Source organism: Rhododendron vialii, chromosome 3a, assembly GCF_030253575.1.
Source record: "Rhododendron vialii isolate Sample 1 chromosome 3a, ASM3025357v1".
Classification (NCBI taxonomy): domain Eukaryota; kingdom Viridiplantae; phylum Streptophyta; class Magnoliopsida; order Ericales; family Ericaceae; genus Rhododendron; species Rhododendron vialii.
In genome coordinates, this window is record NC_080559.1 from 31,651,461 (window position 1) to 31,669,944 (window position 18,484).

At 38.5% G+C, this 18,484-nt stretch overlaps 1 protein-coding gene across 1 annotated transcript; it reads left to right on the plus strand.

Annotated features, from left to right (window-relative positions):
* The first annotated feature begins 1,352 nt into the window (after positions 1 to 1,352).
* On the plus strand, positions 1,353 to 18,459 carry LOC131319985 (alanine--tRNA ligase). The gene is made up of 23 exons (XM_058350492.1): positions 1,353 to 1,735; positions 2,869 to 3,107; positions 3,691 to 3,831; positions 4,659 to 4,805; positions 4,995 to 5,147; positions 6,100 to 6,229; positions 6,829 to 6,925; positions 7,113 to 7,233; positions 7,786 to 7,845; positions 8,281 to 8,331; positions 8,411 to 8,506; positions 12,891 to 12,992; positions 13,785 to 13,907; positions 14,856 to 14,999; positions 15,098 to 15,169; positions 15,263 to 15,338; positions 15,406 to 15,548; positions 15,670 to 15,778; positions 15,857 to 16,044; positions 17,049 to 17,138; positions 17,239 to 17,421; positions 17,531 to 17,701; positions 18,166 to 18,459. Exons 1-23 carry the CDS (start codon positions 1,426 to 1,428, stop codon positions 18,247 to 18,249), a joined length of 3,030 nt encoding a protein of 1,009 aa, XP_058206475.1. The 5' UTR covers positions 1,353 to 1,425; the 3' UTR covers positions 18,250 to 18,459.
* Positions 18,460 to 18,484: the final 25 nt, after the last annotated feature.

The window sequence follows — 18,484 nt, forward strand, 5'->3', positions numbered from 1 at the left end:
TCCAAAACTGGACCGGACTGGTTGGAATCTAAATTGGACGGAATCCTCTCTCCCGCTTGGGACACCATGGTGCCCCAAGCTCTTCTCTACTCCACGCACTTTTATGATAAGGACTACATAAATGTGTAGTGGATGAAGAGTTTGGAGTACCATGTAACAGTGTCTCAAAGTCGTTGAATAATTTTCAACAGTCAAAAAGAAAATGTCAAAGGAATGCGAATATGCGATAACAACGGAGAGAATTAAAAGAATGGGAAAATTTCAATGACACACCTGAGGTTTTGCTTAATGAGAGATATTCCCTTCTCGTATGAGAAATGACAACCAACTCTCGTGATTTGTATGTGCGTTTCATCGACACTTGAATTGGTAATTATCTGTCCAAACACGTGATTAAATAAGTCAAAATTTACTTACATCTAAAAATTATCAATTCTTACTTATTTTCAATTTAAAATGAAAATTTTCTTCCCTTATAACTGTTGTTTTGATAGAATGGTAAGATTTATTTATAGCCCTTCGTTTTTACTCGTGGAAATAATTGTTTTGATAAAAAATGGAAATTTTGATATTTTGGGGTCCAGAAGAAATTGAGAATTGAGAACTTTTTACCATGGGGAGTGATTTTCACACTTTTGCTTTGATATCCACTTATTATTATTATTTTTATTATAGTATTGAAAGTGTATGTTTTTTTTGCTATAAGACAAAAAAAGAAATGAATATCAAAAAATTGTGAAAGTCAATTCCCTTTACTATTTATTTTGTTATCAAAAAGGCGATTTTATCCTACAAGTCGCTCTTGGATAATTCCATTACTTATTTGGTCGAACATTGGTCGGGCGTCAATGAGATGAACATTGAAACTACATGAGATTTATAAACATTTCTAATGAAATATCCGTTGTTAATAAGGAAAAGGTGAAAGTAAACAAAGAGCCCCTAAATTATCACTTTTTTTTTTACAGAGACCCCTTCAATTACAACCATTAACCAATCAACATTCTTCTGTCAAAAAGGCCGTTAAGATGAAAGTGTCATGGTGGACAATTTTTATAGATTACGGGATCAGTGTGGCAGATTTTTTTAGAGGTAAAATTGTCATTTTCCCTCATTCCGCTAACAGAGTTAGCCAATTTTTTTATTTCATATAGTTGAGGGAGTCTATATGAACGATTTTAAACGCTAGAAGATCTCTGTAAAAAGAAGTGGTAGTTGATGAAGTTCCCGTGTACTTTCACCTAAGGAAAAACCTAAAGGGGTTTCTTTGAAATTTACCCAAAAGTAAAGGAAATAGTAGTAAGTAGTAAAGATAGAATAAATACCCCCACAAACAAAAGTAAACGGCCGGGAGCATGCGTGAATTTGCCGCCCAGCACTTTATTTTTGCCCTTCCCGCTGATGCTCTATAAATAACAACATTTTATGTGCGCGAGGGTTTTCAACAACAGCGGGTGGTGGTGCCGGTCCGCTATATCCAGAGCGGCTGCTTACACTCTTCCACCGTCTCCTCCTCCTCCTTCTGCCCTAACTGCGGCTGCGGCGGCGTCGCGGCTGATACTTACGACTCCACAGCTCCGGCGGTGTTCCCTCATGGGTTCGGCGGGGGTGGAATGGCCGGCGAACAGGGTCAGGGATACCTACATCAGTTTCTTCGAAGGGAAGCAGCACGTGAACTGGAAATCGAGCCCCGTCGTTCCTCACAATGACCCCACGCTTCTCTTTGCCAACGCTGGTTCGATCCGCTAGTTTTTTCCTGTTATTTCAACAATCCGATTTTTGAAAAGAAAAAGAAAAAGAAAAGAACATCACAGTATCCAGTTTTCTGTTTGGAATTATCTGTGTAGTGATTTATCGTATATCGGGCTTCACCTCACTCTAGTTTACGTGGGAATTTTGGCGGACATTCCCCATGCCCGGGGGTTGTATTCCAGGTAGGGCTGCAAATGAACCGAGCTCCTCGTCGCTTGTTTAGTACTCGAGCCGAGCTCAACACTCAAAAGCTCGGCTAGTTTGTTTAGGCTCTGGTCGTTTACAACCGAGATTTAGAACGAGCCAAACACTACAAAGCTCGGCTCGTTTCCACCCCTTATTCTGAGACGGTAAAGGGAACATCCTAGCAATTTCCTTTGTGGATCCAACTGCGCTCTTAAGCCACTATTAGAATAAGACTAATGGAGGGTTCATAAGGTACCATTTGAGCTGCGTGTTGTTTCTTTTTTAACCCAGGATTTCCGGGTAAGCTTACGTGCACCTCGACTAATCTAGTCATTGGTGGACCAATCCCATGATTCCCACCATCCACTAATGGGGGCCCAGTTAGTTACTAGTGAGGGGCCCCACAAGAGTTGATAGCCCCTTGGAACACATTTCTAATACCGGGGAGTGAAGGTCCCCAACAAACAACAAGATGATGTATTGAGTTTGAGAGCTCTATCATGATGGTTTGCAAAAAAATTTACTCACTAGGTGTGATTTGAAATTGTTCATGTCTAAAGAACTTCATAAAACAACACCAATAAAGTACATCTATTCTACTTCTAACCATCTTCCTCTCTAGTTTCGCGGGCCATATATAAGTTATATAACTAAACCTTTTGCATTCGTGTTATAGTTTAACTTAAAACCACCTTCATTCAAAATATTCGTCTATTTAAACAGACCCTAATGGTGTATCCAGGTTTAAGCGAAATGTGCTCTGTTTGAAATTAAGTGACAATGAATTCTCCATAGTTTTTGGAGTTGCATTTCCACTTTTTGTTGAAAACTGGTGTGTACGCTTATTAGTTTTTGCTTGTCCTTCATTAGCACTTTCTTATGTATATTTGATATCGTTCAGCGCATATTCTGATACATAGTTTGTGACAGGTATGAATCAGTTCAAGCCTATCTTCTTAGGGGCTGTTGATCCAAACAACCCCATGGGCAAGCTCACTCGTGCTTGCAACACCCAAAAGTGCATCAGAGCTGGGGGGAAACACAATGATCTTGATGATGTTGGAAAAGACACCTACCATCACACATTCTTTGAGATGCTGGGAAATTGGTCGTTTGGGGATTATTTTAAAAAAGAAGCAATTGAATGGGCTTGGGAGCTTCTCACCAAGGCATATTCCCCCTCACTCTCCTCTTCCAATTTTTTTACTTGTTCAGGAACATGCTATTGCACCCGTCTGCCAGGTGTTGCAAGTTTTTCATTCTAGTCCAATGCTTGCAAGACAACAAATTTTCATTTGTTTTAACTTGCTAATCAGACCGAACCATTGGGAGACTTCATTTGGTGATACTATGTTCCAGTTGATAAGAATGCTGATTGTTTGTTGCGTTTTGTTAGACTATAGGAGTATATGGATTAAGGTGCAAATTGCTAGCGTCGTCTTTGAATCATGGCTCTGGGGCTACAGGGCTTGTTTAATGGTACTATCATGAACATAGGATAGGGTTGACAATAGATTAGTGATGGTAGATTGCTGATTCGCTAATATTGCATTCACTAACTTCTGTCATTGTGACTGACTTTTGGAACTCATTTTGCACCGGACTTCTTTATTTTAGGCCAACATCAAACTGTGCAGAATTTAGTGTTCTAGGCTCATGGTGCGATACTATCACTATTACATTTCTTTATGTCTGTCAGACTACCATATTGATTATGATTTATCTTTCATTTTTATTTTTTATGTCGAGCAGGTGTATGGACTACCTACTGATCGCATATATGCAACCTATTTTGGTGGTGATGAGAAGTCTGGCCTTGTTGCTGATAATGAAGCTAGGGATATATGGCTCAAATTTCTGCCACCGGGACGAGTATTGCCTTTTGGTTGTAAGGTATGTTCCTGATCACTTTATAGGTTCTAAGCTCTCTACTCATATGTATCTTCATCAGTTTTTAGTTTCTTTCCTCCGCATGATTACCCGTCCCATAGCTTTGGTGCGATCCACTTGAAAACAGTAGTGTTGTATGGGTTAACAACTTGAAGAGTTGTCTTTATCTGCTAAACATTCTTTTGCTATTTTTCATGGTCAGTTCAGTGGGAGGAGGGGGATAGTGAAGCCTAGACTTGATAAGTTCCTGCCTTCCTGGCCTTTTATTTAGTCTTTCGAGATGAATGAGAATGCTTTTTGGGTGGGGCCTTCTTTTGTGTTTCTTCTGTTGCTGCTTTGTACATTGGGGGCATTCCCCCTGCATCTTTTTTGTAGTTTATATGTTCCTAATACTTGTGGGAAAAAATTGACTGGTATCCAAAACATTTATCGGATGTTTGCAATGTGTGGCAATAATATGTTGGTACTAATATTAGCGACATGTTTGCTACCAAAGATGGACTCTGGATACTGAACTCATACCAAGTTACAACTACGGAAAATGATACTAATGCTGAATATCATATACAAATATCTCTTCAGTAGTTATATTTGTGTTCTCTTTTGCTGCAAGAAATATAGTTAGCTACTATTTGTGGTGTTGATATGCCTGTCCGATATGTTAAATCCAGATGCACCTACTATGGTCCCATGCCGCATTTCAATATGATTTTGTCATGCAGTGTGATGTTTGTATTCATCTTTGTTTCTCTTTTTCTTCTTTGTACAAATGTTTTGTTCATCTGATACAAGTTATATTTATTGGTCTTCACTTGTGTAACTTCGAGTAGGACAACTTTTGGGAGATGGGTGATACTGGTCCTTGTGGACCCTGCACTGAAATACATTTTGATAGAATTGGGAATCGTGACGTTGCATCTTTGGTTAACAATGACGATCCTACGTGCATTGAAATATGGAACCTCGTGTTTATTCAGGTACAGCTCGCGCACTCCCATTTATGCTTTTTGTTTAGGACATTGGTTGTCCTGGATTTAACACGTGCACTTAAATGCAATTAAGTGTCAATATTCTGATTTAAAGCTCAGGCAGATGTTTTGTGATGAATATTGGATGTTTATTGTGCACAACGTCAAGTTACCGTTGCTTTCATTTCTCTTTTGCAGTTTAATAGGGAAGGAGACGGTTCACTAAAACCTCTTCCTGCCAAACACGTTGATACTGGAATGGGGTTTGAAAGATTAACTTCCATTCTCCAGAATAAGATGAGCAATTATGATACAGATGTGTTCATGCCCATCTTTGATGCCATCCAACAAGTAAGATGATGACGTGATAGCATCTTTCTATGACGGAATATAGTCGCATATTATTTTGGGCATACTGTTTCTCGTAAATATTATCGTAGTAGATTAAGGTGTAGGGAAAACAAGATGGACTTTTGAGACGTACGATTATCTGCACAATCTTTAGTGGCGACCGCATTTTGACGTGGTGGATGATCTAGTTGTTTTTTTCTGGTACTTTGCTTTGTGTCTTGTAAGTATATCTTTCACTTTTGTTGTTGAAACATGTATCTTCTCTCTTACATCTACGTGCTTTGATAAGTGGTTGCTTGGTACACAACCTTCCCTCCCGCTGACCTTTACAAATGCGATACTATGCTTAGAGGAAGATATCTGCAGTAGGTTATAAATGTCCTTGCTTGGAAAGAGGTTAAAGCTGAAACTTAGGGTTGATGGGCATCATAGTAGTCTTGGGATTTTGTGGAAGACTAGCCATTGGTAGTTTCACCGTTATATATTGGCTGCCAGTCAATTGATTGGGGATGTTTCTCATTCCATGGATTCAGTTTTTTACTGCTTTTGCTGGGTAACGCCGTTGAATGTAGTACTATGGCTTGCTTTCACAATACGTGCCTCAAGTGAATTGTGGAATTATGTTATGATCAATTCTCGTTTGTTTGAAAGCACTCACTAGAATATGATGTGGTTTACCATCATCAAGCATGCTAACTTCCCAACACATGCAAAAAAGTTTGTAATCAAGGACATTAACCCTCTGATATTATTATCTCCTCTGTTTTAAGTCTTTGTTATTTGAAAAATCTTCTAAAAAGTCCTTTTAAGGCTTCTAGGTTGGTTTGCTTTCAGTGTTTTTTCTAATTGATATGTGTACAAATATTGTGGTGGGCCTTTCCCACTCGTTTGTCCATTTTCATGCTTTGCAACTTAACTATTTTAAACCGCAGTCAATGTTATCTTGTTATAGGCAACCGGAGCTCGACCGTATTCTGGCAAAGTTGGACCAGATGACGTAGACAAAGTTGACATGGCATACAGGGTTGTTGCCGACCACATTAGAACTCTTTCATTTGCCATTGCTGATGGTTCTTGTCCAGGTGGAGTGGAAAAAAGTTTTACATCTTTTTTTTGTGTGTGCGCGCTTTTTATTGTTTGATTATGCTTGTGATGATGTGATTGCCTTACCTTGGTTGTTTTGTGAAGAGTGGAATCCTACTTGAACTGTTGTTAGAGTGACAACTTGAATTGCTGATACAAGTTTGCCCTCATCTCTCTCCTTTGTTTTGCGATTGGTGGTTTTGGAAAATTTGTTGTTGCTCTTTCGTTGCGTTTCAAGTTTTGGTTGTGGTTTTGGATTGCAAGAGTTGGGATTTATGTTGTTAGTACTAACTCATTGCATGGTGTATGCATTATGATATATGCATTGTGTACAATCTATGCTGCCTGTCTTAAGCTTTTGAGAATGTTTTTTTTCACCCTCTTTTACCAGCCTACTCTTGTTGCATGTGGGGATTTTCATGTTAACGCCTTGCGGAGTTTCATGATGTTTTGGCAGTAAGGATGGTGTGGGTTTTGTGTGGCTTTTTTTGTGGGTGGTGTGTTTGTTTACTTGGAGTTATATTATTCGTTGCTGTTGTCAAATTTTTATGCGAATATGTTTTAAGCAGAACTGATGGTAGTCTCACCAGCTGTGCAGGCAATGAGGGGCGTGAATATGTCCTCAGGCGTATTCTTCGGCGAGCTGTACGTTATGGAACTGAAGTCCTAAAGGCTCAACCTGGATTCTTCAACGGGTAGAAATGATAAACTTGGCTGAACTTTTGTCTTTGTATCAGTTCTGGATTTGCATTACGATTTGATTATAGTTTTATTATTTATGCTGCCATTTTATGGTTAAGTTTATGCATGTTATTTCTATTTTTATGCATTGATTAAGTTTAGATTTGTTCATACTGATTGTTTTATTTGTGTGGAAACCAGGCTTGTAAAGGTTTTGGTGGAAGTCATGGGTGATGTATTCCCGGAGCTGAGACAACATGAAGTGCATATCAGGGACATTATTGCAGATGAAGAAGCAAGTTTTGGCAAGACATTGCTTAACGTAAGCTTGAGCTCTGTCCGCACCGTTTTAGGCTTTTAAGTTTTATGTTATATGTGGATCTGGAAGATGGGTATTCTCAACCATTCCAATCTGTGCCACGTGTGATGTTCGCTGAGCCTTTAGATTTTGTGGACCACTTACCACCGAGATTCTGGGTTCTAAATTTATCTCTCATGACTTGAGCAAATTTTTGGAATGGGTTCCGACTTTTGTTTAGTGTCTCTTCATTCTCTTGCTTTTTCCATGGAATCCCTGGCTTTTTTTTTTTTGTGGGGAGTACATGGCTGAACATGATTCTGTTTTACTGAGAAATTTGGCTTAGATGAAAGCCAGCTCATTTTGTGGTGATAGGAGCCTTGTCTGTGTTCATGTCGTGGCTAATGTGCAACCATACCATAGATCAAGTAGTTGCTTTTATTTAGACATTCAAATATGTTTTGTTTTGTTCTCTTTCTGCCTCTTAGAGATTCTTTGTTCTTTATATTAGTCAGAAGTCCGTGCTCATATAGGGTTTCTCAATAACACACTGGATGACCTTTCACTTTTTTTCAGGGAATTGAGAAATTCAAGCGCGCTGCTCAAGATGTTCAAGGGAAGATATTAAGTGGCCAGGCAAGTATAAGTTTTGGACTTTGTGTTTTAACTCATTTATAGCATATATTAAACTTGTCATCAAACAATAATATTGAAACTTGTCCCACAGGGAAAGGGGAAATTAATATTTAAAATCTTATAATTGGAAAACCAGTTTTGGAGTCAAGCATGTTAAGTTAAAAACAGCTTTACAAGCCTCAGTTCAAGTACAATAACAAATTTCCATTTTTGTGTTTACCATGAAAAAGGATACTGAGAGGTTTATATAACGTTTTTGAAGCTCACACTCTTTCTGTGAGAGTCTGATACATAAAAAGCCTTGCCTTTGTGTTCTCATTCGTTTATTTATTAAAAAGCTTATTGCCAGTTTCTGCTGTTTAACATACATATCCTTCCAGCACGTTTAATTAGGGATTAAAATATGTGTGATATACTGATCCATTTTTGTTGCAGGATGCTTTTGTCCTGTGGGACACATATGGCTTCCCATTAGATCTGACTCAGGTGCATGGAGTTCTATTGAGTTATTATTTTCTCATTTTATCCCAATCGAATTGGCTCCTAATGCCCTTTTGTCAACCAGTTGATGGCAGAAGAGAGAGGCTTGGTAGTTGACATTGAGGGTTTTGACATTGCTATGAATGAAGCTAGGGAAAGATCAAGGAATGCTCAGAATAAGGTAGCAGTTTTCGTCTTGTTTCTATTGTTTTGGGCATCGTATCTGGATGTGTTTGTTATACACATTTTATTATGTGCTAGTTGTACAAGAGAAAAACGGGAAAAAGGAAGAGAAGTGTCTGCAAGACGAAAATAAAGCACTAGAAGTGCATAATATCTGATATAATGATTACGGATGGCAATGGGGACGGGGGGTACTACCTCCACCCCCTACCCATTACCCCCTACCCCGTCCCCATCCCCAACCCGATCCCCAATGGGGATTTGTTTTTTTCCTCCATCCCCGATCCAAACGGGGAACGGGGATCCAAAACGGGGATTCGGAATTCGGGCACCTGTATTTCACAATTTCAGCATATACTACCAATTTTCAACACATAACAGCACCTGTTATTCACTGTTTCAGCACCTGTTATTCACTGTTTCAGCACGTACTATCAATTTTCAGCACATAATAACTAATTCCAGCACATAAGTTAATCTGCAGCACTGTTTTTCCAGCTCTAAGTTAATTCCAGCACTAATTTCATAGTTCCATAGTTCTAAACAGCTCATAACCGGAGCAAACATTAAGCAAATAAATAAACAGTGCACAATTCCACAGTTCCAAACAAAAAACAGTCATGGACCAAAGTAGTGCAACCAAAACAGTCATGGACCAAAAAACAGTCATGGACAAAAAACACATCATCCAAAGCATCCCTGATCCTTCCCAATTCCAAGGACCAAAGTAGTGCAACCTGTAAAACAGAAATGTATCATCACTTTCTATTCTCTAATAAATATCTTCAATTAAGATGATTATAAATTAAAAGAACTCTTACTCGATCAATCATCAACAAATGTTACACCGGAAATACAATCATCAACGTCCATATCCTCATCATTGATAGTTGGAACCTCTACTTTGAAGAAAAATTAGACATAATTAAACCCAATAATTGTTATATACCATATTAGCAAAGACAAAAATATGTGTGAAAATAAGAGATTAATTACAAAATTACCTCCATCCTCGAAGGCCTTCAGCCAACTTTGAGTACACATCAATGCTTCCAAAGTCTTAGGGTGAAGTCTATTTCTACTCGAAGACACCACTCTACCACTAGTGCTAAAAGCGGACTCTGATGCAACAGTGGACACCGGGACAGCCAACACATCCCTAGCTATAGCTTGCAAAGTAGGGTACTTTAAGCCATTAGATTTCCACCATGCCAATATATCAAAGTCCTCACCCTCACGTCTCGGTAACTCTTCCTCCTCCAAATAATATTCCAATTCAGACTTCACATGTATAGTCTTAGCTTTCTTCAAGTTGTCTCTATAGGAATCATATTGAGATAGGCGACTTATACACTTGAAAGAGGTAGTGGGAGGCTTGCTTGAGTTGGTTGAGAGGCTTGAAGTTGAAGTTGTCGATTCACCACGATTCTTGTTGGCTTTTCCTTGGTACAATGTAAGCAAGTCATAACAACGTGCCCGAATGTCCTCTGCCATCTCTGTACCAAGCACCTCCCCATATATTTGTTTATAGTAGAAACCAATCAGGGACATCTTGAACCTTGGGTCCAACACCACAACAACTCCCAAAAATCCATGTGTATTATCCCAATACTTGTCATATTTCTCAATCATGTTGTTGGCCATTTCCTCCACATGATCAATCCCACAAATAGCCCACTCAGACAATGTAACTTTAATATCACACACATCTGAAAAAAATAGATTGGAAGTAGGATAACTAGTTCCACTAAACAACAAAGTGACCTTGTAGAATATTTCCAACCTCTCACATATATCTTGAGCCAACTCCCAATCATCATCATTTGGGCAACATTTATATTGGGAATCCTTGAGTTTTAATCGACCAAAAACGCTCTTATATTCTATGGCATTTTGAAGCATCAAAAAGGTGGAGTTCCACCTTGTAGGACAATCAAGAGACAACTTTCTATCATATGTAATTCCCAATTGACGCGTTGCATCTTCAAATTTCTCCTCTCTTTGGACTTGCTGTCCAATATGCAACACTATCTCTAACCTTTTCAATCGACGATTTAATAACATCTAAACCGTCCTTCACAATCAAGTTAAGAATATGGGCAGCACATCGTACATGGAAGAAACCCTTAAACCAAATATGATCACCTCCAAATTTGTCCAACAAAATATTAATCATTGCATTATTGGTAGTACAATTGTCTACTGTCAAAGTAGACAATTTCCTATCAATTTCCACTCCAAAAATGTCTCCATCAACATCTCACACAATACTTCCGCTGTGTGAGGACATGGGACATAAACAAACCTACATAAAACACTTGTTACACTCAGTGAACAATAATAAGGCTAAAAAACTAGCATATAATTGAAACATTAACATTAAGAATTAAAAATTCACCTTAGAATGCGGCTATGTAATTTCCAAGAATCGTCAATGAAATGTGCCGTGATCACCATAAACCCTCTTTTTTTATTGCTAGATGTCCACATATCGGTAGTCAAGGAAATTTTACTTGTATTCCTTTCCATAAGCCTCATTGTCCTCCCCCTTTCAACATCATATATCTTGAAAATATCGCTTTTCATTGTATTTCGAGAAACAACTTTAAAGGCCGGTTGAAGAGCATGGCAAAATTTCCTAAACCAAACATGTTCCACCATGCGTAGAGGGTATTCATGCATTACGATCATATAAGCTAGTTGTTTCCTAGCAAATTCTGGGTCGAAGCTATAAGTTTGAAGGTTGACTTTTTTTCCCTCCCCCATTATAAGACTAGGTGTTAAAATTTTTTGTTTTCTATTAACCATTTTTTTTCGGGGACAAGAGTCTCTATGATCTTTCAAATGTGTTGTCCCACTCTTAGGCAACGTAGAGAACTTCTTTTTACAATACAAGCACCTAGCTTTTGGCTCACCCGTTAACTTAAGTTTTATCTTCTGAAAATGCGACCATACATCACTCCTTAAAGAACTTGTGTCCACAATTTCATCACCTTCAGAAGTGTACTCCTTGGTTACATCATCACATATAGGGGGATTTGAGTTCATTTGTGATTCTGATATTTCATTCGATTCAACTTGAGTTGACACTTAAGTTGACACAGAGCGACCATCCCGAGTCGGCAAACTGCTTGTTCAAAAAAAAAATTTACATTCTATAAGAGCCATTAAAAAGAAAAAATCACAAGCCATATGAATATACATAGCACATTAGAGAGACAGAGAGAGATTACCTTGATGAGCGTGGGGATCTTGCGCCAAGGGATCTCATATCCATTTTGCACGAACGCAAACAAACTGAAACTAATGTTATCCAAGTTACTGCCAATACTCGTATTTAAATCAAACTCAAAATCATATCTCATTAAACCATTCCAGCTATATGAATATACATAGCACATTAAACCATTCCAGTTATATTATATACGAAACCTATATAATATATACTATATTATATATACTGCCAATACGATCTTTCTTTGCTGAAGAATAAAAGGTCTTACCTTTGAAACCCTAGAAACAGTGAAAGTTGTTAAAACGAACCCCGTCTTCCAGAGCTCTCAAATAACGAATTTTTAGGGCTCCCCAGCGCTGGAATTGCTTGGAAATCAGGGATCTGTGATGTTAAGGGATTTGGCTGCGCGAAATTAATAAGGCTTTTACAGAAGGAATAGAAACTAGGATTTGGATCGGGATTTGGTTTTTGTGAAGACGAAGAAGTGATGAGAGAGAGAGAGAGAGAGAGAGAGAGAGAGAGAGAGAGAGAGAGAGAGAGAGAGAGGGAAAGAGGAGAAACAGAAATTTACCTCATCGTCGTCGTTGAGGAGACGGGAGAGACAGAGGAGTCGTCGTTGAGGAAAGAGGAGAGACAGAAGAGGAGGAGTCGTTGACTTGTTGTGACTTGTGAGGTCTCAGGAGTCAGGAGAGGAAAAGACTGAAGATAAGAGAAGAGTGGACTGAGTGGTGCACTGGTGCGGCGGAAATGAATGGAAAAGAATGAGAACCCTAAAAAAAAATTCTACTGAAGGGTATATATAATATAGTATATATTTATTTATTTTTATATATAAATATATATATTTCGGGGATTCGGGGACGGGACGGGGCGGGTAACGAACGGGGAACGGGGACGGGTAGGGTTCGGGGCGGGGACAAACCTATCGCCGACTCCTACCCGATCCCCGAATTTTTAAAAAAAAATTCCCCATACCCTACCCAATCCCCAAACGAATCCCCGAAGTTCGGGGATTTTCGGGGCGGGGAACGGGGTGGGTTCAAACTGGGTGGCCGAGATTGCCATCCCTAATAATGATCAAAATTATGAGAAATGCTGTCGTTGCTATTTCCATTCTATTGTATGTACTGAAATATTTGCTTGGCAGCAAGCTGGTGGTACTATTCTCCTGGATGCCGATGCTACCTCGGCATTACACAAAAGAGAGATTTTGGCAACAAACGACAGCTTCAAGTTTACGTTGTTTCAGGTAGTTTACATGTCATTTGCCGGTATAATTTGATATTGTTATCATTAGTGTCAATGAGCTTTTTCTTTCGGCTGCTTAAAAATATTAGTGTTTGTCAGAAGCTTTCAAGTTTACAGGGATGAGCTTATACTTGAAGTTACAGAAGAGACCAACTATGGTGGGGGTAGTTTTCAAGTGTGCACGCTATAATATGTGTAGTCTTGTTTTGTCCTTTTTCTTTGTAAATATAAGGACATTTCATGAAACTGATGACAAAGAATCCGCTTGTAGTGAAGGTGTATTGAAGTTGAACTAGTATTCCATTATGTAGTTTTGTTACATTTCGTGGTAGATTGAGACCTCAATAACATACAATGGGCTTTAAAGTGAAACAAGAACATGGCTTGGTTTTACATTATCATAAAAACATGTTGGATTTTTCTGCACTCTTGGACGTTTTGGTTGGCCAAGGGGAAAACTCTGCTGTTTCACCTGATGAAAGGAGCAAATATTTGTTTTTATCTCAGTGAAACTGAAGCCATGTTGTTTGACTTGATTTCCAATTACCATGAGTTATGCGACCTACCTTGGTTCTCTTCAAAATGCTTCTTTGATCCCCTCAATAGGTCCATCTAGAGTATACCTTAGTTTGGCTTTTTTCATGAACCCACGGTGCATTCAGTGCTTGGACTTCAAATAGTTGAAGTAACTTTTACTTTAATTTCCAAACAATCTCACTTGTAGCCTTCTTGTTATTTTTGTTTGACTTTCATTATTTCCTATTTGTTTTTAACCTTAAAACAATAATTTCAGGATCATGAAAGTGTGATAAAAGCTATTTACACAGGAAGGGAATTCTTGGAAAGTGTTGTTGGTCGTGATGAAATTGGTGTTATTTTGGAAACTACTAGCTTTTATGCTGAGCAAGGTGGTCAGGTATGATGCACTCTACTAAGTAAGTAGTTTGACTACACAATAAGCTTTTTTGCAGTATTGATTGAGCTTCGATTCCACCATTTATTTTCAATAAATGTTATAGCTTCCACTAACAAAAGAAGTGAAGGAAGAACTAGGGAAAATGTCGTGAAATTTTATTTCAATGCAGTAACCAATTTGAGAGAAGGTTGAAGGATCTAATCTTGTAACCTGTAACTTTGACTTCATCTGGTCAAGCAATAAACCAGCAAATCTTTGAATCACCATAGCTGCCCAAGCTTACATACTAATCGTGGAAGTTTTTTGCCTCTAATTTTTTCTGAAGCCTAAGAGATTCCTGGTGTCATGTATGAATAAGTGGAGAAACACAACAAAGCCAAGAGATATGGTATCAGCTTGAGCAGAAAGCAAGCACTTATCCCTGGCGGTCAACTTCACAGGGATAGCCATCGATAATATGGAATTGTTTCTAGGAATACTTTTAGGAACCCAGATGATGAGTGCTCGAAGCATGCCAAACGTATTTGGAGAAGCATGCCAAACGTATTTGGAGGTAAATAACATTATTTTGGATGAATCCTGTCCAGAGAAAATCCCTGGGAAGCTGCTGAATTTGATGAGATACAGATTTGGTCATTACGACATGCCTAAGAGGAGAGCAATAGCTTGAACAATTCAAATTCTTCCAGCGTGTGAAAAGTTCTAGCAACCCAACTCTTGAATTCTGGTAGAAACAAAATTAATAAAAGAAGAATCACTAACTTAAAGTTTTGTGGATATGAGATGTACACCAAGATACCTGACAGGGAGGGTTCCCAACTCTTGTTTGCTGGTTGTCCTAGTTCTCTCTGACAGTTTGCATATTTAATATTTTTAATCGTCATAAGGAATTCATCTTTTATCCCATCGGAATAGGATTGTGTCTTACGTATTTCTTTGGGTTCATAGATTTTTGATACTGGATCAATTGAAGGCCCGTTTGGATCATTTCAAGTTAGCGATGTACAAAGTTATGGAGGCTTTGTTGTTCACATTGGTTCTTTTGCTTGGGAAACAGGGAAGTTCTCTGTGGGTGATAAAGTGATATGTAAGGTAACTTCTCTTCATCATCGGGCTTTGTATGCTTACCGGGATGCAAACTAGGACTTGCTTTGTATCTGTTTATAACCGTAATTTTATTGCTTGAGCAGGTTGATTATAATAGACGTAAGCTTGTTGCTCCTAACCATACCTGTACGCACATGTTGAATTTTGCACTCAGGGTAACAACGAACGTTTTATTGCTCTGAGCTTCTGTTACTGATGCTTTCTAAACTGTTTTGCTGTTCACTTACTGCTTTTTAAGGTGACTGCAGGAAGTACTTGGAAACCATGTTGACCAGAAGGGATCTATTGTTCTTCCTGAGAAATTGAGATTTGATTTTTCTCATGGTAAGTTTTATGATTGAATTTATTTATTTTCACGAAATTATTACTGAGCCTTTGCAATTTGAAACAGGCAAGCCTGTGAAACCTGATGAGTTGAGAAAAATTGAGTCGATTGTGAATGAGCAAATCGAGGCTGAACTGGACGTATTTGCAAAGGAGGCCACGCTGACTGATGCTAAGCGTATTAATGGTTTACGAGCTGTATTTGGAGAAGTAAGTTATTCCAGTTTCTTCATCTTTCTTTGCAGTCCAGTCAGCCATAAGCTCAATCTGCGGAGCTATAGTTGGTCATTTTCCAGCCGCCTTCAATATGTTATTTATCTTCGTAATATAGGTCTATCCAGACCCAGTGAGGGTTGTGTCAATTGGGCGAAAAGTGGAAGATCTTCTTGCTGATCCAGAAAATGAAGAGTGGTTATCAGTTTCCGCTGAGCTTTGTGGAGGTAGTTTTCTGCTTGTGTTCCCTCTTATTTTGGATGGTTTCCATTAAACATTGAGGTTAAATGTGTTGATATGTCCAGGGACCCATATTTCAAATACACGAGAGGCTAAGGCGTTTGCTCTTTTGTCGGAAGAGGGAATTGCGAAAGGAATTCGTAGAGTAACTGCTGTTACAACAGATTTTGCTTTTAGGGCCATGGAACTGGCATCATCACTTGAGCAGGATGTAAATGAGACCTCAAAAGCAGAGGGAATCCTACTGGAACAGGTGGTCAGTTGTCACTGTGCAAATTAAGCTTTCAATAACTGAACCGCTTAATTAGCTGGGTAGATGTCATTATTGCGTGACCCTGGCTGAGTCATGTTCTCTTCTTACTTAAGTGAGGGTAGTGCTTGAAAGGGGAACTGTTTTCATGCTTAATCAAGGTTGAGTTATTTTATTTCTATCTTGGTTCTCCCCCTTTACATACTACCCTACCTTTTCAATTTTTAATCCTCTTTTAAGCCGGGGTATTTGAAGATGGAGGAATATTATGTCCAGCAGCATCCTACATATTTGTTTGGATTATATCATGTTTGTCATGGTGAGGATATTTCAGCTTCAATTTGCAGTAACTATTTAATGGGTGGTGAATATTTTGAGTGGGAATTGCATTGAAATGGTTGTTCAGTTTAAAGTTTTCTTCTAAGCGATGTCAATATGTGCAACTCACGTGTTACTGGTTTGGATTTGTGTCAGATTCTTGTGTGTGTTCCTGTTATATATTAATTACATTTCTAAAGAACCTTAAGAGTGAGTTGACACAATTTGTGTTTATTCTTTCTCAAGAATTAATTTATCCGACACAAACTGGAATTGGTTTTTAGTGCTGTTACTTCACAGTTTCCCCATGTTTACTGGGGGAAACTGGATATGTGAAGGAGATGATACTTCACTACGTGCTACTATGTGCTATTGTTGTTTATACTTGGAGTATTTCATATGATGTGGCTGAACGAGGCCAAACTAAATGAACTTCGGGAATGGCTCCTGAACTAAATGAAATTCCATGCCTGTCAGAATTTTATGCAATTTCAGAATCCTTACTTTATGTTCAAGCATCATCCTCATCTTTTTGACAATTCAGATTCTTTATCAAGCAGCACAGGAGTTCTCTTTTTTTTTGGTGGGGTTCTTTGTTTTCTCCCTCCAGGATGTGGTTTGTTATATCTAATTGAGAAGATGATTCTGCTTCCCTTATTGTTTTTCTGATTTTCCTTTACTCTTCCCAGAAAGTGAGTTCTTTGAATGGTCGCGTGGAATCTGCAGCTATTCCATCAGCCAAGAAAGCCGATCTTAAGGACAAAATATCAGTGCTTCAGGTATCTAAGATGACCAAGAGATTGCCATATTTCAGTCACATATGCTGCTTGCTTATATTTATCTGTATGAAGTTGGTTGTAAATTGCTTTCTGTTACTAGAAACAAGTGATAAAAGCAAAAAAGGAGATTGAGGAGGAGAATAAGCAGAAAGCTGTTCAGGCTGCAATTGAGACAGCAGAAATTACTGCTCGCGATGGGAAACCTTTCTGTATATTACGCGTTGATGTTGGCCCAGACACTAATGCAATTCGTGAAGCAGTTGTCAAAGTCAAGGATGAGAAGGTTTTTTCTTCTGGCCATGCCAGATAGTAATATTAATTGATGTTTTCTGGATCCCTTGTATGTCTGTATGAAGTTTGCCTTACTGGTTATGTGGAATCGTGGATGGCAGGGGATCCCAGTCATGGTTTTCAGCATTGATGAAACTGCAAACAAAGCTTTGGTCTGCGCAGGGGTACCGGAGAAATGTAAACAAATCAAGGTATTGGAGTGGCTGGTGGAAGCTTTAAAGCCTCTAAAAGGAAAGGGTGGAGGAGGAAAAGGCGGTGTTGCTCAAGGCCAGGTTGGCTACTTTTACTAATCCAAGTTGATCCAACTCTATAGTGAAATTTATCATCCATTAAAATCCTAAGAGTATTCCATTTCTTCCCAAGTTTTTCCAGTTTAGTTCGTAAGGCAAGCCAAACTAGTTATCAAGAAACTAGGTGCTGCAGTTTGTTAATCACATCTACTAACAAGATTAAAGGGATAAGTTTCTAAAATTTTCAATTTTTTTTTGTCCCTGAGCAAAAATGATCTTGTCTCTGCTGGAGATTAACATTGTTCTATCATGCGATCACTTTCTCTGCCTTAACAGTGACAATAATGTTAGCTGTGTAACACAAGGAATAAATGCTCAATTTTTTTGATAAGATGAATGCTCAATTTCTCATATGCAAGTTGCTTCATCTGTCTTTCATTTACGTTTTTCGCCCTACAAATTATCCTAAATTGATGGTGCAAATAATTCTTTGAATGTGATATCAGGGAACCGATACATCGAACTTGGACAATGCGATGGAGGTGGCGAAATCGTTCGCGGCCATGAAATTGAGCTCTGACAAAAAATAGCTTTAAGTATTTTCTAGTGTACTCTGGCGGAAGCATGGCGTGGAATGGTTGACTACATTCCCAACAGTTGATTAGTCTAACGAAATATATCAAAGGAAACACTATAGAAAGTCCATTTGATGGGATAAAAATACTTCCTTCTTTATTAGCCACACGACATTGTACTACGAAATTGAAGCGGTTAAAGTTGATTTTATTTTTTTGTGCTAACGATTTTTATTTTCGTTCTCTTTGG